The 21480-nt window shown below is 45.2% G+C and overlaps 2 protein-coding genes across 7 annotated transcripts in view; one reads left to right on the plus strand and one right to left on the minus strand.

Annotated features, from left to right (window-relative positions):
* The window catches only part of FAM219A (family with sequence similarity 219 member A), a 55013-nt gene extending 47578 nt beyond the window's left edge, over positions 1–7435 (minus strand). For all 6 annotated transcript variants that reach the window (XM_082656058.1, XM_082656057.1, XM_082656056.1 and 3 more), the window contains exon 1: positions 7108–7435. In XM_082656058.1, the coding sequence (XP_082512184.1) occupies positions 7108–7167 (60 nt within the window). In that variant the 5' untranslated portion in view covers positions 7168–7435. The remainder of the gene's footprint in view (positions 1–7107) is intronic.
* A 482-nt stretch (positions 7436–7917) lies between these two features.
* DNAI1 (dynein axonemal intermediate chain 1) overlaps positions 7918–21480 on the plus strand; it is a gene marked incomplete at both ends in the record, with an annotated part of 60204 nt that continues 46641 nt past the window's right edge. Inside the window, one exon of the mRNA XM_082656054.1 lies at positions 7918–7947. Coding sequence (XP_082512180.1) covers positions 7918–7947 — 30 coding nt within the window. The remainder of the gene's footprint in view (positions 7948–21480) is intronic.

A 21480-nucleotide genomic window follows, 5' to 3' on the forward strand; every position in this document is an offset into this window, starting at 1 on the left:
GGTTTCCCAAAGGAATTTGTCTATAGGTACTTTTTTCCCCCCATAAAGTATCTCAAAGGACAAATATTCCTAAGAATATACTATAGGAAATGCTGGTCTGAACCATGCTTGATTGAGAGCTTCACTAATTCCTTTATAAGGATAAAATTGGGAATTAATATGGGAACTATAAATCATTTATAGCTTGTACATAATTATGTTTAAGTTAACTACATAGTAAAATATATATGGTTCTCACTCCATAGTTTGGGTGCAGTTAATTCACTAAAACTTAGTTAAAGTACCCCTTCAGGTATTGTTATAAATAGATAGATGGGGTGGACTTTGGTTATGACAGCCAAGAGTCTGGTGATGAAAACAGGTAAAACCAGGACAAGAACCACAGTAGCTGGGCTCATTTCTGCCTGGGTGTGGCTTCTTGTCATACTTAATACTTCCCAGGGCTAGAATGGTCATTCAGAGAACATTCTTTATGGCCATTAGTCCCCTCTTACTTGTGTACACACTCACATACATCATCATCATCACAGAAACTTAAAATTCACCCTCAAGAAACACAACCATCTGATCCTCAGTTTGACATCTCTGAATAACAACAACAAATTCAAGTTCATATTTGCTTGAACTGGCTCCTAAGAATGTAAAATCCAGAGGGATCTCCTACTAGCCCCCATCTACCTGTTCCCCAGCCCAGACCCTCTGGGCCTTCTTCCTAGACAACCTCCTCACTCCCTAGAGCCCAGGAGTTCACTCAGCTGCCCCGCAGCGAGGCTGATGGGTCATGTGCCAATTTCTGAACTCCAGAGCAGAGCCAGATCCACAGCTGGCTCCAGCTCTGCCCGCTTCCTGCCTTCCTTTCTCCACCCAGACGGCCAGATTCCCACCAGAGTCTCCTAAGAGAACAATGACTTGCGAGCCTGCTGAGCCACACCTCTTGTTTCCTTCAACCAGCACCTCTGGGTAGCTGCCCTGAGCCTGATTCTCCGCTTCCTGCCTCCTCTGGGGCTCCCTGCACCAGTTCTCCCAGGGTCTGCTGGAAAGCATGAAGCGGCTAAGCCAGGAAGCTGAGTCTCCCATGTCCCCTTTCCAGACACAAGGCTCCATCTGCCCTCACAAGGAGGGTGGAGGGTCCCTGAAGCTAATCAGGTTCAAGTGAGAAAGGCTCTGTTTCCCATCTCTGTTCACTCTGAGCTATAGTCAGTCAAGGGCAGCAGGCAGTTGGGGGCTGGAAATGACTCAGCTTGACTCCCAGCTGACATGGAGTCAGGTAGCCTCCTGGTACCATGTGCCTCCCTGCAGCGGCTACACTTGGGGCGTCTGAGAAGCCAAGTCACCCCTGAGCGATCTCAACCCAGAAGCCTGCTCCCTTGGCACACCTTGCCTGGAAGATAGCACCCTGGGTGCTGTTTCTACACCAAGTGCAGCTTTCCAGGCTGGTCTCAGAGAAGGGAGGTACATGTCCTTTTCCATTCTGACTTTTGCAAGTAAAGCAGTAACTCATATATCCATTCTAGAAGAAATCAGTGAAAGGGCCCAGCTCAACCAATCAGCCAGAAAACCATAGGTTTGACCAGAATGATGGTAAAAGCAAGGCCAGAAACTGCAACAGAAACACTCTCTCAGCCAACAAAGGATGTTATTTTTCCTTTATCAAAGTGCTGCGGGGCGGGGGGCGGGGTGTGGGGGGACAACCTACCATGGCTCCTCACTGCCACCAATTCACTTGCATTCATCAAAGCAGGTTACAGAGGAAAAGTATTCACTGGCAGATGAGCACACTTAGCATCCTTTTGAGGCTGTGGGGCTAGTTTCACTCTGCTCTTCGGTTTTTCAATAACCCCAAGACTGCGGCTTCAGAAGCAGAGCAAAGGAAAACAGCAGCCTTATCCCATATAAGCAGTCCCTGAAGCCAAGAGGTATACAGACCCCCTCAAATTTCCTGGGGTGGTGATGGTACCTCTTGCCATCCAGACATACATGCCAGAAACCTGGGAGTCATTCTGGACTCCCTACCTCTCCACCCCACCTCCAAACAGGTACCACATCCTGCCTATTCCACTTTATTAGTCTCTGTACATATGTCCCCTCTCTCTTTCTGCTTTAGTGTAGGCCTTTGTCATCTCTTGCCTAGATTATTATTATACCCACCTTCATATTAGTTTTCCAACCTCCAATCTCACCTTTTCCAATCTCTCAACCACTCTTGGAATGATAGTCCTAAACTCAAATTTGATCATGTTATTTCCTTAACTATAACACTTTATTCATTCAAATGCACCCTTTCGATTCTGCCTCTATGCCCTTTGCCTGGAACTCTTGTCCTCACCTCCTCTTATTGGTCTGCCAAGTTTCTAGTCCTCTTCTAAGAGCCAGTTCAGCAATGTCTCCTCTGTGAAGCCTTCCCTGACTACTTGATGAAAGGCCTTACTGTTTTTCTTCGGCGCTGCTGGACCTGGTTCTTACTTCTTACAGTGCTCGTCACCCTGTCTTGACTGTGTATATCCATCCCTGGAGCAAGAGGCTGTGGTATCGAGCTCAGCACAACAGTTAGCAGAAAGTAGGTTCTTAGTGTTTGTTGACTGAGGAGATGAGCACTAAGGGAGGAGCTGGAGGCCTGAGCAAACCTGATCCTCACTTTGCAATATAGGAAGAGAGAGAATGGTGTGCCTCTTCCTAGAACCTGAGAAATGCTACTGGGTCATGAGTTACATGGACCATTAGGAGAATCCACCCTTAAACTGAAGAGTCATTTTACTACAAGGAGATGACTTAAGGCTCCCAGACCACAGAATACATGTAGGTCAATTTTCCATAGTGGCTTCTTGCTAGCTTTACAATGTTCCCTCTGCCACTTTCAGGAGCTGCTATGACCCACTCACTAAATTAATGTCCTGACCATCTCCATCCCTGAGTGCAAGGAGTCAGGAGGAGTCTGAAATTCCTTTCCAAGCTTACGTGGTCAAAGAGTCAGAACCTCAGCTTTCCTCATCTTCTCCCAAGCAAGGTGACACTCTTTCCTAGGAATGCCCTACAGTGATCACCACTCTTCCCTAACATGTATCTAAAACCTTCCTGTAGCCATTTGAGCCCATCTTTCTCCTGGCCACCCCCTGGAGAGATCTCACGTATCTTTACCTGTAAAGTACCTGGAACTGAGCATATGCTCGTGAACTATACAACTGAGTTAACAGATAACCTGGGTTTCAGTGAGGCCAGACTAGTATTTCTCTCAAGAGCATAGAGACCCTGTCCGGTGCCATATGCTTTTTTTTTCCCCCACCAAATCTCTTCCTCTCCGTTACAGCCAAAGAGAAGACATAGACTGTGACGCTGTACCAACCAGCCCAGCAGACAGACAGTAGGGCCAGAGAGCCTATCCCTGCTGCTCATACAAACAATAGCCCAAATTCAACACAATTGCTCAACAGAGAGCCTTGGACAGCTGGGAGCTTCCCTAGATCAGTAAGGTGTGTGGCTTGGCCATAGAACTGACATACAAGGTGCGCCTATCCCTGTCTTTGCAAAAATCTGTGCTCAGAAACACTCAGGATTGTAGGAGATAGACACAGCAGGAGTGGAACCCAGGGACTAGGTCTCCCAGAGGAGCTCTCATTCCTTTCATAAGGAGACAGAAAGAGACCTTGGGGAGCTCTAGGGATAGGCCCAGGCCTGGTTCAGCTGCTGCGATGCAGCCAGGCCAATTAAATAATTGGTGTGATAAGGAAAGTAGGGAGGCAACTCCCTTCAGGCAAACTCCACCCCAGACAGGAGGCTCCGTGCAGCTGTGGCAACAGCAGCAGCAACAACAGAGCAGGGATCTCTTCCTCTTCCTCCCACTAGCTGAGAACTATGCTTAAATTAGCACCTTGGAAACACCCAGATCTGCGGGCTGTGCCTTCTCTCCTACCTTCTGCCGCTCCCCTAGGCCTCCTTTTCAAGTGCAAGTTTCTCTTTCAAGTAAATTTAAAAAAAGATGTTTTCCACCTAGAGTTCATCTCTCCAAGTAAGGAATGGCCTCTGGATTCTTCCAACCACTATGGGTGGGAGAGTGTTATTTGATGATCAAGCCCATGTGACAGGCCACTATCGGTACAGCTTGGTCCAGAAAGGGGCAATGATACTAACACAAGCATTGCCTTGTTTCCCTTAGGGCTTAAGGAGACAGCCCCGCCTCTGCCCTCAGAGGGACTCACACTGAGAGGGTGAGCAAGAACAATAACTTCTGCTAAACTGTGAGCTCCAGGAGGCAGGGCTATGTCTGTCCCTATGTTGCTAACCACTGTGTCCCCAATACCTAGTACAGTACCTGGAACAGAGCTGATGCTCAATAAATATTTGGTGAATGAATTTGCTGAATCAATGATATCAGGTCACTATGATATTCTTTGGAAGAGTGAGGAGCTATTGTTTAATCTTTAAAGAAATAGTTTATCTTCATTTCATAACTGGGAAACTGAGTCCAGAGAAGAGAGATTTCCTAGAGGTCTTAATAAATAATGGCAAAAAACGAAATAGGTCACAGCTGAGTCTGAGACCCTGGTTTTTTGTTTTTTGTTTTTACGGTACCCGGGCCTCTCACTGTTGTGGCCTCTCCTGTTGCAGAGCACAGGCTCCGGATGCGCAGGCTCAGCGGCCATGGCTCACGGGCCCAGCCGCTCCGCGGCATGTGGGATCTTCCCGGACCGGGGCACGAACCCGTGTCCTCTGCATTGGCAGGTGGACTCTCAACCACTGCGCCACCAGGGAAGCCCCAAGACCCTGGTTTTTAAGGTCTACCCAAACACCCCTAAAGGGCCACTTTGCCCTTCTCTTCTGCAGTATGCCACCTTGATTCCTTATGCCCCGAAATGAAGACTCTTGGGGAAACTCCACACAAGATTCTGCTGGTCTCAATAACACAAAGAGCATTTAAGGAGCTCTGGGGATCCTCTAGACTTTGACCTGGGAACAGTGGTGGAGAGGCAGAGATCTGCAGGGCAATGGCTATGACCCCCAAATGGCAGATGACTGTATTGCTACTTCCATAAGGCTCTCATTCAACCTCAACAAAGTATCGTCTTGCAGAGAAGGGCTCCTTTAGCCTTCAAGAAAAGGGTCTGAAGGCGGTCACAGCTTTTCTGATAAGTGCCTCCTTGCCGTAAGCACTTCTACTTCAGAGCCACACAGATCAGAAGCAGCCCAGGAGTCTTCTGAGGACACTACTCACTCAAACCATCGTTGAAAACTTCAGGCAAAAACAGAGGCATCAGGGACAGCTGAGAGAACCTGGTGACCCCTTCCTTCTCCCCTCTCCATGGACAGCTATTGCCTCTCTCCTTAGGAACCCCAGATGGGAGGCAAGAACCAACTCATTGCTTTCTTCTCATTCACTTGGACCTTCTCCTTCATCTGCCCTCCCTTTTGATTCTTGATTAGATACGTACAACTGGAAGGGCAATCTAGTTTGACAAGCCAGGTTAGCTGGAAAGATAATTCAGAAAGGAGTGTTCTCTTAGCCCAGCCCAAAGTTCTTCAAGTTCATGGGACAGACTTCTCAACCAGGATTTTCTGGCCCTCAAATAACCCAATGATGGCATCAGGCTAGGAAAAAAGTCCAGCAGCATCTCTCTCCCCAGTTTAATATTACACTTCTGTAAAGCTTCTCTGTTTGGGCTTCTAGAACTAAGTAGTCACAAAAGGGGAAAAAAGACACATCTCCAGCTAGGTGGCCTCTGATGATTCTCTCTACCATCCCCCAAAAGGTGTGGCTTAGAGTTGGTCATGGGTCCCTGCCAAGGTCTGTCTTGGCTGCTGTAATGGAGAGATTACTTGCTCAGAAAGCCACAAAGCACATCTGTCAGCCAGGGGCGGGGGTCCCAAGGGTAGAACCTGTTCCTCACCTCCGCTTAACACAGAGGGAAGAGGGTTAGGGAACCCCAGAGCTTCAAGACCTGGAGAGCTCTGCTCAGCTCTAGCTGAGCTCATAGAATAGGGCATCCACACCTTCAGGTTCCTGGCCTGCCTTGCCTCCTTCCAGCTCCCATCTGGGCTCCAAGGGGGAAAGGAGAAGGAAAAGCAAAGCGAACAGAGCCGGGCACTCCCTCCCTTCTCCCTTTCCTTCTCCCAGTTGGAAAGACGCCGCCGCCAGGCCTCGGCGTCTCTCGCCCAGCGGATGTGCAAGCCAGTCAGGTAGACGCCCCGGGACGGTGGCCAATGGGTATGGTCTCCCCTAGGCCGGCCTCCGTGCATCGCCCTCCCCCTTCCATCCCCTCCGCGCCGGCAGCGATGACATCATTCTTCCCTGACTCCGGGACCGCGGACAGGAGGCAGGATCGGCGCCCAGCAAGGACTCCAAGCACGTAGGCCTAGGATGCTGGAGGCTCTTCCGAACCGGTGGGCACAGGCGGCTCCAGTGCGGCCCCGCCCCCTCTCCTGCCGGTTCCCCAGCTCTCATGTGCGCTCCGGATTCTCCATCTCGCCACCGAGCTCTTTCCTTCCCGGCTCCAGCACCCCCCAGCCTAGATTGACTGCACTCTCTTCCGGAGAAGAACGGAATTCCCGGGTCCTGCATGGATCCCCTGTCCCCACTCGTCCTCTGCCCAGGCCCTGCGTTCCCATCCATAGCCAGAACTGGAGGGGAGGCCTCTCCTCCTCTACAAACCTATTCCCGTCCCTCAGACAGCCTGCTCCTGGCCCCCTCCCCCGCTCTGAGCATCACAGGCCTCTAGGTCTAAATGCCTCCCTACCTCTCATCCCAGCCCCCTGGGCCTACCACCGGCGGTGCCCCAAGACAGTTCCCTTCCTTTCCCCGCTTTCCCCTCCACTAACGGTGTGCACCATTGTGCCCCCGCTCGGTTCCATCCGACGGCACTCCCCGTAACTCCCTTGGCCTGCCTCCGCTGGCAGTGCTCTCCGCCCTTACAGGCCCCTTTGCTGTCATCCCACGTATCCTCCCACGGTTTTCTAGTCCTGCAAGTCCCCCTCCCCCGGCGATGCGTTTTCACGGCTCTCTACTCTATCCGAGGCGCCCCCTCCGCACAGTCCCCAAGGCTTGACTCTCTCCCTCCCCCTCAGGCAGCGTCCCCTCCCGGCCCTGGCCTGCCCGCCGCCCGCCGCCCGCCCCCTCACCAGCGGCTGCATCTCCGAGTGCGCGGTGGGCACCTGGAACCGGTCGATCTCCTCCATCATGGTGCCGGTGGGCTAGGGGGCCGGGGGTCGGGCGCGGCCAGGGACGCCGACGGGACCGCGCGGGGCGGCGGCCCCAGGAGCCGGGTCGGTGGTGCAGACTAGGCCGCCCCGGACCAGTCGGGCAGATGCAGGGTGGGCACGAGGCGGGAGGTTTGCAGGTGGGCTGAGGCCGGCGTGGCTCCGTCAGCTTGCCTAGCGCTACAGCGACCGTGGCCCTGCAGAGCCGCAGGTCTTGCCTCGCCTCCACCTCCGCCGCCGCCTCCTGTCAGCAGCTCAGCCACTGCCGTGACTCTGCAACTCCACTTCCGGGTCCGGGACACCGCCTGATCCTGCATTATTCATGAGGAGGCGGTGTCTGGGCTCACTAGCCCCTCCCACATGCGGGAGTTCCGAAAGGCGCGGCAGCCGGTCGTCTGGCCTTAGGGGGCGGGGCTTAGTGGAGCTGGTGGTTCCCCGCGCGCCCAGCCACGCCTTCCCCTCGGGCAGGGAGGAGGCATCAGAGGCGCCTGCGCCTTGGCTGCAGGTTAGTTGCTGGGTAACCGCGTCAGGGAGGAGCCGATTCCATTCTGCGAGGGCGCGGGGACCCACAACGTCGGGTGTCCCCAAAGAGCCCCTGAGACTGGGAGTTGAAGTGAAAGAGAATCCGGATTTCCTGTGCATGATTGAGGGGACGGACAAACCTCTTGTCCTCAGGCGGGGGAGCGTTTTGTAGGCGCTCCAAGTGTTGAGGTGCTTCCTGCTTCTTCGAAGATGCCCCACAAACCACCGCCTCGTAGGCAGGTAACACACACCTCGACCTGCTCTATTCCGACGACCTCTGACCTTCGCTGCCAGTGACCACTGATCATACCTCTGCTACTGACCCTTCATCTTCCTTTCCCTGTTGACTTCTGTCCCCCTGTGATTCCTGGCCTGTGTTCCCAGTGACTTCTGACCCTGTCCTGCTCTCTCCCACTAATCCTAGCCTCCTCTCCCACACTGCCCCCGACCCACTGTTTCCTACCACTCTTTCACCTGTCCTCCTCTCACCATTCCATTCCCTCACTCCACAGACCCAGCCTGACGGGCCCATCCTCCTTAAACCCCCATCCCCACTCCTACCAATATGTTCCTCATCGTCCTCACAGTCTTGTCACAAATAAGTAATTTCTCCTGCCCTTTGCTGAGTGCCCAGTGCTGGGCTAGGTGGAGACACTGGCCTTTGGGAACTCACAGGAGAGTACAGGAGAACTGTACCAGAGACACAGAACAGATTGTGTGTGGGAGTATGGTTCAGATCTTCTGTGTTGGGAGACTTGTGAGGAGAGAGAGTTCAGGCAAAGAAGAAGAGGGCAGAGACCCCTTTCCCATCCCCTTTCACACACTCCTCACTCCAAACTGGCCCCTCCAAACTGTCCTCGTTGCCACCTGGACAGATGTCATCCCTTCTCACAGGAAACCCAAGAGTCACCCCTCTTAACACACACAGCTTCACCCTGGAAGGAGAGGTAAGGCCCAGCTTCTCGAGGAGCTCTCTGTGGTGAAGCCACTCAGTCCTTCAAGAATCACTTTTCCAAACCGTTTATGAATTATCATCTTGGGACTAATATGCAGTTTCTTGCTTTGTGAGGCAGGGTTTCTACTTACTTGTTCTTAAATAAGCACTATCTCAGGCCTAGGTGTTTTGAGGTTTGGAGACCAAATCTGTGTGCATGCTGTTTGTGACTTTACATATTTGGGTCTGGCCTCCTCCGTATTATTAGCCTTTGCTCCATTGCTTCTTTCACCTGGCCTTCCTTAGCAGGTGCACCCGTCGTTCTTAGATCTCTGCAACCATGGGGAAGCTGCTATTCCCATATGGCCTTGCCTAGTTTTATGTCGGGGTTGAACTGTGTTTTGAAGCTCAGGTACTGGGCTTGGGGCTACCGACTTTTAATTTACATGCAGTTTGTTTTAAATTCAGCATTGCTGAGGTCTGGTTTACATACAATGAAATGGACCATTTTAGTTGTACATGTTGACAGGTTTTGACAGATTCATATACCACCACAATCAAGATATAGGACGCTTCCTCTACCCCCAAAAGTTTCCTTGCACCTCGTTCTAGTCCATTCTCCCCAGGTAACCACTGATCTGCTTTCTGTCACTCCAGATTAGATTTTTCTAGCAGTTTGAACAAACTTGGGAATCAGTTTCTCCAGCCCATTAGGGGAGACATTAGAGGCTAGGTAAACTGAGAAGAGAGAGAGGTGACAGCAGACAGGAGACAGAAACCCAGGTCAACTGGCCTTGCGCACATCAGCACTGCCCCTTGGAGGGAAGGGTTGTTTTGGAGCGGGGTAAATATCGGTGTGTGGAGTGTGAGCACAAGCTGGGTTGTGCTGGGTTGTATTCATCACCCTCTTGTCTCATTGAGGCCCAGTCTGTGTCAGTGGTGAGCTGGGTGTGGGACTGCCTTGAGAGCCTTGAGAAGTCCCTGTCGTCTGGGAACTCAGTTGGGGAGACAGAACACAGGCATATAAAGATAAGGGAGGATGGGATCCCTGGGGCTGAGAGGGAGAGAGACATGCAGGTTGGAGCAACATAAAAGCTTCAGGGAGTGGGCAGCTATGACTTGGATGCCCGCAGTGGAGAGGGAAGGTCAGGATTGGGTTTGTTAGGGGGCAGAGAAGAGTTTAAACTCCATTGTTTGTATCGCTGATCAAACATTTTATTGGCTCCCTCTCACTCTCAGAATAAAGTTCCAAAAGTCCAACTTGCTTAGTATGGCCTACAAGGCCTTGCCAGGTCTAGCCTTTCCTACCTACCCTACTTCAGATCTCATCGTTGCTCTGTGACGATTCCACAGTCCCAGCACACCCTGAACTGCCCTCACTTCCTGGAAAGTGACATCCACACTGTCTTTCTCCTCTAGGCCTTTGAAATTGCTGTTTCCTCTGCTTGCCTGGTACAGTCTTTTCAGTCTGCTGCCACGTGCTCCATGCCACCCTGCCCCAAATCTCTCCTTCATCTCCTGTTCATACATCACATCTCAGTTTGCCCATCATATTCTCCTATAAGGGATTAAGTCACCTTTCCGGAGGCAGGATAAGGTGATATCCCCACTAGACTATAAGCTCTGATGGCAAGGATGGTCTGTCTCATTCATTGTTGATTCTCCTGAACCTAGCACAATGCCTGGAATATATTAAATTCTGAAAATGAGTTGAATATGAATTCTGAATGCTTCCAATTGTTCTTTGGAAATTTTGATCTGAGTGAGTTTGAAGGATAGAAAGGGTTGAGGCTGGGATGAGGAGATTGGTGGGGAGTGATAACAAGGAAACGTCACTGTAGAAGCATACTTTTCTGGGTTTATGTTTATATCTGCTTTGGTAGCAGGGCTACGAATGGTTCACATTTGAACCACATGTACCCATGCCTTAAGAGCTGGGTGTTGGAAGTTAAGAGGACAAAAATTCTGATGATATAAATATTCTCATTTGACAATTATTTATTGAGCATCTACTATATGCCAGGTACTGTGCTAGGTATTGGTGATATAGCAACAAAACAAACACAAATCCCTGCTCTCATGGAGCTTATCTTTTAGTTGGAGATAAATTGTCAATAAACAAATAAGTAAAATATATAGTTTATAAGGTGGTGATAGGTGTCAAAAAGAAAAATAAAGCAGGGAAATGGACTAGGAAGTTCAGGGAACCAGAAGATTATGATTTAAACATAACGGTCAGGGGAGGCCTCACGGAGGTGACATTTGAGAAGGATCTGAAGGAAGTGAAGGAATTAGCTATGTGATATCTGGGGGGGAGGCATTCCTGACAGAGGACATAGCAAGTATAAAGTTCCTGAGATGAGAGCTTGCTTACACATGTTCTGGATCAGCAAGGAAGGGAGGAGGAAAATGGCAGGAAATAAGGTTAGAGGCATGTATCCCTCTACTCCAGAGGGTTAATCAAATAATCATGGCATATTAGATTGATCATGATGAAGCTCCATGAATCATAATTTGTAATTAAAATTCATGAATGTCAGGCACCATAAACCATGACCAGCTCAAAACATCACTGCTAATATCCCAATAAAAAAGTGTCCTTCCTGAAAATTTCAAGAATTCCAACTGGCTGCATGTGTATATGCAAAAGGAGATTTGCATCATTGCCAAACATTGCCTGGCAGTCAGACTTCTTAGTAGAGGACTGAATTAGAGTCTTCTGTGAACTCCAGTTAAAGGCTAATTTTAGTTTATGACTAACAAGTTTTAGTACTCCTTTATAACTCAGTTACCATAAAAAAAAAAAAATCAAGTCTGGCATTTTGCTTCAGTCGCCTGTAGGAGCCAAAGAAAAGACTTGCATTTTTGGATCATTTTGTGATCTCTCCAGAAGCCCTCTGGGACAATACTTTTAGAAATATTGATCTTGATGAGGTGTGACTAGTGTAGGGGTAAGTGGGCAGGAGTCAGTGCAAGGCCAGAAGAGAGTCTTAGATGATCCAGAGATTTTGAATCTGATGACTGGTCCTGGGATCCACAGAAGAAAGGACAGGAGGAGGTGAGCAGAATCTAAGGGAAGTTGATACTTTGTCCAAAGTAAGATCCCTGCTCTTGTGACCCTTCTCTTCCGTGTCATCCTCACTCCCTCACATCCTTCCTTCCTCAACCTCTTACCTTCTTTAAGCCCTAGATATGATCCTGTGCCCCTTTACTTCCTAAATCTCTCAAATCAGACCACTTTTTTCCTATTCACTGCCACCCTGCTAGCCCTGCCTACCATCATCTCTCACCTGGAAGGCTGTAAAAGCCTTGTAACCAGTATTCCCCTCGCCCACTCATGTCCCTTCCAATCCATTCTCTACACTGTACCAAGTGATCTTTTCAAGCTGTCAATCTGATTATGTCATCCCTCCTTCAGAACCCTTCAGTGACTTCCTACTGCTCTTAGGAGAGGGACCAAATTTTTAGATAACCCTTCAGGAGCCTGTATGGGCTGAGGCCTGCTTGGGTCTCTAAGCCTTAACTGGTTAACGCTCTTCCAGTTATTTCTGTATGTCTGTTCTATGTGTTGTCCCTTCTTTCTGGAACACTCTTCGTGCCCTCCCTCCCTCACACATGTACTCACTCTTTAAGATTCCAGCCCCAGGGTCAATGCCCACAACCGCCTTAATGCCCCCTGCCCTGTTAAAAGAGAGTTAAGATTCCAGCCCCAGGGTCAATGCCCACAACCGCCTTAATGCCCCCTTCCCTGAAAAGAGAGTTAAGTTTCTCTATTTATAGTCTCATTGCCCTTGATCCTTTCGTCCACAGCATGCATCCCAGGGTGTAATTATTCACTTGTTTGTGTAATCATTGGATTATTGTATGTCTCTCCCATTAGACTGTGAGCACCTTGAGAGCAGGGCCTGTGGATGTTTTTGCGCACATCTGTATTCTCAGCTCCTAACACAGCGGCCATCACGTTCGAAGCTCTCAGTGAGCGATTGTTGGATGAATGATGAGATGTGGTTGAGGAAGTAGCATTGGGTGCAATGGAAGTGTGTGGGAGGAGATCCTAGTACTGATTCTCAGGGAATCAGGGAAGATTTCTAGGAGGAACAACATGATTTAAGGTTTGGAGAAGAGTCCAACATGTAGAATAAGAAGGACTGACCCCAGAGAGGTTAGAAGACTACAAGGAAGAATAATGTCCTTTTGGGGAGGAGTGTGTTTATAGGGAGTTTCTAGTATTTATAGGTTACATGGTCAGTCATATTGCATCTGCTAATGAAGGTAAGAACTAGATACAACCATTAGATTTAATAATTAATAAGTCATTGCGGGACCTTGGAAAGAACAATTTTAGAGACAAAAGCCAGACTAAATTGAGCTAAGAAGGTAGTAAAGACCATGTAGACAAGGATTTTTTTTTTTTGAGATGAAATTAAGACTTGAATATGTTAAATGCTGAGGGGAGGCATTTGCCTGGCATAGATAGAGGGAAGTTGAAGATGAAGGAGATAAATGAAGACTAGAGCCAAGTGTCTGAGGAGGTGGGCGTGGATCAGCTGTGGACAAGAGGTGAAACACTTTGTAACAGAAAAGGAGAAAGGAGGAAGGGATGGATGCAGATGATGATAATTTAGAGGCTTAGTGACAGGAAGTTGAGAGAGTTTTCTCTGCTCTTCCCCTAGTAGTGTTACAGAATTCCTTCTGGAAGTGATAACTAGAAAACAGATCTTGCCAATGGCTGTTCCATTTTGTTATGACTACAGTCATGCTATTTTGAGAGTTATGGTCTGAGGTCTGTCATGCACAATTATCAGATTACAAAACAGCTGTGAGCATTTGAGGCCAGAACTTGGTCTCCTCCCCTGTTTACCGTGGAGCCTAGCACATTGTTAGTACTCAGTATATGCCAGGTACTTGAATAATAATGGCAAAGGTGTCTTGTGCTTATCCCTGGGCTTTGCAACCTGCAAGCTGATGCTGAAGAGTAATTTTGGTTCCCTGGCTCCAGCTGTGAACAAGCCATATGAAATTGTTTTCTGCCAGTTAGGAATTGTTATGGAGTGTTCAATCTTCCCAATCGCTGAGACAGAGTTGTATGGAAGAAACGTGCAAAGGACGTGGCTGTTGATCAAACTTTGGTTTCGCTTCTTTGTATCTCACAACACTTTGTCCTGTTCATAGAGTCGCTGTATTCTGGTTTGTATGGTGTGTTTACGTCTTCCAGTTATCTCACTTCCTAGATGTGAGAACCTTGGAGTGGGACTAACTCAACCTTTATTCTTCTTTAGTTGTCATTCTAGCATCTGGTACATAGTAGATGATTAACAAATGAATGAATTAGTTGATGAGTAAATACGTGACTGAGGGAAACGTATGTACTGTAATACTCTGAACCCTAACTTTTCCTTCTGGACCTGCAGAAGAAGCAGCTCATGCCTCCTTTGTTCTAGCCAAAGCACCACATTCTGCTAACATCCCTACTCCTGATGTTAAGTTTATTTTCCTATTTCTATTCTTACCTCACATCCATTTTCTCATTTACTTATTTTTTCCATGTGTCATACATTCAGCCTCAAATCTTGCTTTGGAACAAATTGGAATATAAATGGATAAAACAAATCTGCTAATCCCTGGACAGACACTTGGTTCCAGGCCTCTGTCTCTTTGTTAAAGATTTTGTTCCCTCTGTCTGGAATGCCTGAGCCCATCCTACCTCTCCTGCCTTTTATGAGCCTGGCAAACTAAGGCACATATATTTTAGCTAAGCTCTGTAAGTTGCAAAGAATAAAGGCTCACCCAAGTTACCTCAAGTAAAAGGTGGAAAGGGTGAAAGGGAAGGTGTGTATGTGGGGGGTTGTGGGTAGGTATTACAAATACCTAGAATTAGAATTGGAAAACTATTGGTTCTGAAACAGATATAGGTACTAATTACTTTCTCTATATCTCTCATGGCCTCTCTAATTTTCTTAGCAACTATACTTCATTCCCTATTTTCATTTCCCAGGCAGCCAACTTTTCTATGGTTTCAGCTTCCTCATAACTTAATGTGTTTTCAGCTCATCATGGCCCCTCTGGCCTCTTCTATCTCACAAGGATCTCCATCAATGTCTCCATCCACCCACGAGTTCTCTCTGTAGTCCCAATTCAAACCCTTGGAGAAGAAATCTGATTTTCCCCAGCTTACCTGTTCGTGCTAGGCTGTATCAGGGAGGGATAAGATCCTATGACTCTCCAAGCAGCCAAAGCTGTGAGCAGGGCAATTTCCTTAGAAGGAGGTATTGTCTTTCCTTGGCTCCTCCCATGCAAGGTATAACCTGCTTTATTCCAAAATAACTTCTACATTGCTTCTGATAAACCTTTCTCATACATTGTGCAGAAAGGGCCTCAGATTTTTTTCCAATCCATTGCCTCCATTCAGGGCAGATATTTATATTACAAAAGGTTCTGTCCTTTACAAAAGATTTTTGTTTTTGTTTTTTTTTAATAGCACATTTCGGCAATGAATTTTTAAATGTATCATACTTTATGTATAACTTTTAAAGACCTTGATATAGGAGACATAGTCTGGCCATGATGGAGCAGTTCATGCTGGACTTGCCATCCCACTATGAACAACTGTAATCCTGGACACAATACATGAGGCAACTGGTTTAGGCATTCCTCCATTCCTAAGGGAAGGAAAACACCCAACATGAGTCACATGTTTATCCTTGCTTTCTGCCTTGGGTCAATTTCTTAATCATGGCTCAGGGAGAGTGATCCCAAGGAGAGCACAGTGATACCAGCGAGATAACCCAGTGTTGGAATTAGCAGGCAGTGACTTTAAGGCAGTTGTTGTTGAAAATATATTTATGGACTAAAAGAAAAGATTGACTTAAAGGATGGGGAGGGCTTCCCTGGTGGCACAGTGGTTAAGAATCTGCCTGCCAATGCAGGACACACGGGTTTGAGCCCTGGTCCGGGAAGATCCCACATGCCACGGAGCAACTAAGCCCGTGCGCCACAACTACTGTGCCTGTGCTCTAGAGCCCGTGAGCCACAACTACTGAGCCCACATGCCACCACTACTGAAGACCGCGTGCCTAGAGCCCATACTCCACAACAAGAGAAGCCACCACGACGAGAAGCCCACGCACCACAACGAAGAGTAGCCCCCGCTCGCCACACCTAGAGAAAGCCTGTGCGCAGCAACCAAGACCCAACACAGCCAAAAATAAATAAATAAAATTTTTTAAAAAAGGGTGGGGAATCTAAGCCCCAAAAATGGAAACAGTAGAAAAATAAATATCAGAAATGAAAAATTTATTGGCTGGGCCTAATAGTGAAAGTGAAGATGGATCCATTGAAATTATCCAATCTGAAGAACAGAGAAAAACAAGATTAAAAAACAAAAAAGACACAGATATAGAGAACAAATATATGGACACCAAGGGGGAAAAGTAGGGGGCGGAGGGGTGATGAATTGGGAGATTGGGATTGACATGTATACACTAATATGTATAAAATAGATAACTAATAAGAACCTGTTGTATTAAAATAAATAAATAAGAAAAACAAAAAAGAGGGACTTCCCTGGTGGCGCAGTGGTTAAGAATCTGCCTGCCAATGCAGGGGACATGGGTTTGATCCCTGCTCTGGGAAGATCCCACATGCTGCAGAGAAACTAAGCCCCTGCACCACAACTACTGAGCCTGCGGGTGCCCTAGAGCCCACGTGCCACAACTACTGAAGTCCAAGCACTCTAGGGCCTGCATGCTGCAACTACTGAGCCCACATGCTGCAACTACTGAAGCCCACATACCTAGAGCCTGTGCTCTGCAACAAGAGAAGCCACTGCAATGAGAAGAGTAGCCCACGCACCACAACGAAGAGTAGCCCCACTTGCCGCAACTGGAGAAAGCCTGCGCGCAGCAACAAAGACCCAATGCAACCAAAACATTAAAAAATAATAAAAAAAAACAAACATAAAAAGAGCCTTAGCGACCTGTGGTAATATGTCATATATGTATCTGTAACTTGTAAGTAGTTGGAATTCCAAAAGGAAAAAGAGGAGGGGGAAAATTAGTTGAAGAAATAATGGTCAAAAATTTCTTAAATTTGGTGGAAAACATATAGTATTATCAGAAGCTCAGTGAGCCCCAAGCAGTATAAGTACAAAGAAAACCACACGTAGTCCCCTCACAGTCAAAATACTGAAAGCCAAGAATAAAAATAAAATCTTGAAAGTAGGCAGAGAAAAAATGACATAATGCATAGAGTGGGATAATATGATCGTGGGTGACTTCCCATTGTACACAAGAGAAGTCAGAAGACAATGGAATGTCATAGTTTATGCACTGAAAGAAAACTACTGTCAAACCAGAATTCTATATCCAACAAAAATATCCCTCAAAAAGAAGGGTTAAATAAATACATTTTCAGATAAACTAAAGCGGACAGAATTTGTCATCAGCAGACCTTCACTACAAGTAGTACAGAACAAAGTTCTTTAGGCTGAAGGAGAATGACACCTAATGGAAGCTCTATCTATGGGAAGGACCAAAAAGCACTGGTAATAGTAAATATGTGACTAAAGATAAAATACTAGATTTTTTTTGCTTCTATTAATTTTCATAAAAGACATATGACTGTTTAAAGCAAAAATAAAACCAATTGTAAGGTGAAGCTTGTAATATATATAGAAATAAAATATGTGAAAACAACAGGGCAAAGATGAGGTTGTGGTGGTAAATAGAATTAAGATGTGATAAGGTTATTACATTGTGAAATATGAAGTGGTATATTATTTATTCTTATAGACTATAACAGGTTTAGGATGCATATTATAAACCTTAGAGCAACCACTAGAAATTAATACAAAAAGGCACAGCTAAAAAGCCAATGGAGAAAATAAAATGAAATACTAAAAAACTCAGTTAACACAAAAGAAGACAGAAGATGAACAGAGGAAAAAGCAGATGAAAAATAGGAAACAAAGGGCAATATGGTAAAGACAACCACACCAACACTTTCAATTAAAAGGCAGAGTTTATCAAGCTAGGGGGGAAAAAAAGCAAGACCTAACTATATGCTGCTTATAAGAAATATAGTTTAAATGTAAAGACATAGAAAATTTGAAAATAAAAGAGTGGAAAAACACACCACGTAACTAGCAAGCATAAGAAAGCTGCATGGCTGTAGTATTATCAGAACTAAGTAGGCTTCAAGACCAGGAGTATTTCCAAAGACAAATAGGGACATTTCATAATGATAAAGTGTCGATTCAAGAGGTGATATAAAATCACAAAGAGTATGTACCTATTAATAGCACTTCAAGATACATAAATCAAAAACTGACAGAGCTAAAGGGAGACATAGAAAAATATACAATGACAGTTGGAGATTTAACACTCTTCTCTCAGTACTTGAAAGATGTAGATCTGTTAACCAACTTGGCCTAATTAATATAGAACCCAAGAACTGCACAATGTTCACAAAAATAGACCATACATTGGGACGTACAATAAGTCTCAATACATTTCAAAAGATTAATATCTTACAGATTTTCATTCAATTCAAATTCAACATGCATCCATGTCAAAAAGAATCTCAGCAAACTAAGAATAATTTGACCAAAATGGAATTAAATTAAAAATAAATAGCAGTATCCTTAAAATCCCCAAATATTTAGGTATTAAAGAATGCACTTCTAAATGTAAAAAAAAAAGTGCAAGGGAAACTAGAAAACATTTTTAATTGGATGGTAACGAAAATATAACATCACAAATTGGGGGGTCATGCTGAAGTTGTACTTAATGAAAATGTATAGTTTTAAATGCCTATTTCAGAAAAGATTTAAAATCAATGTTCTAAGTTTCTATCTTAAGAAAATAGAAAAAGACGAGCAAATTAAATCCAGAATAATAGAAGCAAAATCTATTCATCAATTCTATTTATTTTATTAATTTATTCATTTATCTTATTGTTTCATAGAAACAGTGAGGAAAAACAATAGAGAAATCAACAAAGTCAGAAGTTGGTTCTTTGAAAAGACTGACAAAATTGAGAAAACTTAGCAAGGCTCATCAAGAGAAAAAGAAAACACAACAGCCAATATCAGGAATGAAAAGTGAGATATCACTACAGATTGTACAGATATTAAAAAGGATAGTAAAGGAATATTATCAACAACTTTATGGCAATAACTTCAACAACTTGAATGGACAAATTTATTGAAAAACACAGTTTGCCTTAATTGACACAAAAAGAAATGGAAAATATAAAGACCATACTTACTTAAAGAAATTGAATTCATAACTTAAAACCTTCCTACAAAGAAACTCCAGGCCAAATGGTTTCACTGATGAATTCTATCAAATATGTAAGGAATAAATAACACGTCTTACACAAAGTCTTAGAGAAAATAGACGAGAAGGGAACGAGTCCCAACTTACTTGATGATGTTGGTATAACTCTGATATCAAAATCAAAGCTATTTCAAGAAAAGAGAAGGATAGGCCAATATCCCTCATGAACATAAATGCAAAACAATCTGACAAAATATTAGCATATCTGTTCCAGCAATATATAAAAAGGATAATATATCTGACCAAGTGAGGTTTATCCCAGTAAGACAAAGTTAGCTCAACAGTAAATACCCAATCAATATATTTCTTCACATTAACAGAAAAAAAGGAGAAAAACCATATGACATATCATAATAGATTCAGAAAAGAAGTTGATGAAACTCAACATCCACCCACAGAAGATTAGAATAAGGGCCAAATGAGATGATGTACTCCAAAGTGTTTAGTAAACTGAAAGGTGCTCTATGAAGGGGAGGTATTTTTTTTAAATATTTATTTATTTATTTTTGGCTGCGTTGGGTCTTAGTTGCGGCATGCGGGATCTTTCGTTGCAGCATGCGGGCTCTTCCTTGTGGCTCACGGGCTTCTCTCTAGTTGTGGTCTGTGGGTTTTCTCTTCTCTAGTTGTGGTGCGCAGGCTCCAGGGCACGTAGTTTGCGGCACGCAGTCTCTCTATTTGAGGTGCGTGAGCTCAGTAGTTGTGGCGCATGGGCTTAGTTGCCCCGCAGCATGTGGGATCTTAGTTCCCTGACAAGGAATCAAACCCGCATCCCCTGCCTTGTAAGGCAGAGTCTCTACCACTGGAAAACCAGGGAAGTCCTAAGGGAAGGTATTTTTATTTTCATCCCTCTGTTGTGACACCCTGAGATTTATAGCTTCCTTTCTGATAAGGACTTCATGGGACCCGGACAACACTCTTTTCAGCTATTCAATAAATTCCCTCAGAATGAGATTCAATTGCCATGTACAGCAAACCATGATAGAATGGTAAAATAATAACACTGCCACTGTTACTTTAGCGCTTACTGAGCGCTGGGCTCTGAGTAAGGTTCTCATCATGCATTGTTTTATTTTATCCTCACAGCAAATCTGAGGAGGGCACTAATATTTTTCTCTACCTTACAAATGAGAGAATGAGGATCAGGGACTAAATACCTTGCTCAAGGTCACACATATAGTTTGTGGCAGAGTCAGGAATCCAGCCAAGGCTAACTCTAGAGCTTCAGATTTTAAACCCTAACCTGCCTTGCCTTCTGTAGCCTTATCTGGGAAGAGTCCCATAGCATCGGCTTCTTCCCTCTCGGGCTTCCAGGAAGGCATGAGCTTGGTCTCATGTTCCTTTGTCAGCATTCTGAGCACTGTGCTAACATTGCATTAATAGGAAAAAAAAAAAACAAACCCTCTTTAACTGTATTAATTTTTTAAATTCTTAATTAGCATTTTAAATTATAAAAGTAATGCACATTCACTTTTAAACTAGAGAAAGCCCACGCACAGCAACAAAGACCCAACGCAGCCAAAAAAAAAAAAAGTAATGAACATTCACTTTTAAAATATTAAAACCATGAGAATGAGTATAAGGTGAACAGTATTGGTTCCCTTCCCCACAATCCCCGATCACATTCCCTGAACCCAACTACTGTCAACAGAATCTATATATTCTTCCAGAAATTTTGTATGTACATCCAAATACACATACACACACATTCTTAAAGTAAGCAGATGGGTCATCTGTTTATGTAACTTGCTTTTTTATTTAACAATAAAAAAGCTTGGAGAGCTTTCCATAATAATACATAAAAATTTACCTCATTCTTTTAAAAATATGCATAATATCCCATTGAATGGCTATAGCATAATTCATTTAACTAGGCCCCTATCAATGAATATTTAGGTTTTTTCCCATTGTAAAAATATCACAAAGATGGTTCCGCGAGCAGTTTTGTACATACATCTTATGCATATGTATTACTATTTCTATAGGAAAAATGCAAGAAAGCAGAGTTGCTGAGTTGAAGGGTATCTGCATTTGAAATTTTGGCAGGTATTGCCAAATAACCCTATAAAAATTTTGTGTCCATTGGCATACCCACAACAGTGTATGATAATGCCTGTTACCCTTCATCTAGTGTTTCAAAACGTTGAGATCTCTTTCAACTATACTTATTAAGCACCTTCTGTGTGCTTGAGACACTGCACTAGGCTCAAGGATTTGAAAGGCAGTCGATGTAGCTGGAGGAAGATTTCTTGGTGAATTACTGTTCCTTTGGGACTACGAGCTTTTTCCCTTTTAGAAACGGAAACTGCAAGCTGGTGAGGTATTTAGTTTCAATTTAGCTTAATGGAATCCTGTTAGTGAGTTTTAAAATAAGGACCAAGACAACTGAAATGGTAAACAGAGTCTCCTGGGCCCCAGGAAGGAGGATGCAGCCTCTGTGCGTTTGCACGATTTGAAGAGCTGTTCTTTCCAGGAACAAACAAGTTTCAGCATTGAACTCTTGGG

This window comes from Grampus griseus (assembly GCF_964374135.1).
Source record: "Grampus griseus genome assembly, chromosome: 6".
Lineage (NCBI taxonomy): Eukaryota > Metazoa > Chordata > Mammalia > Artiodactyla > Delphinidae > Grampus > Grampus griseus.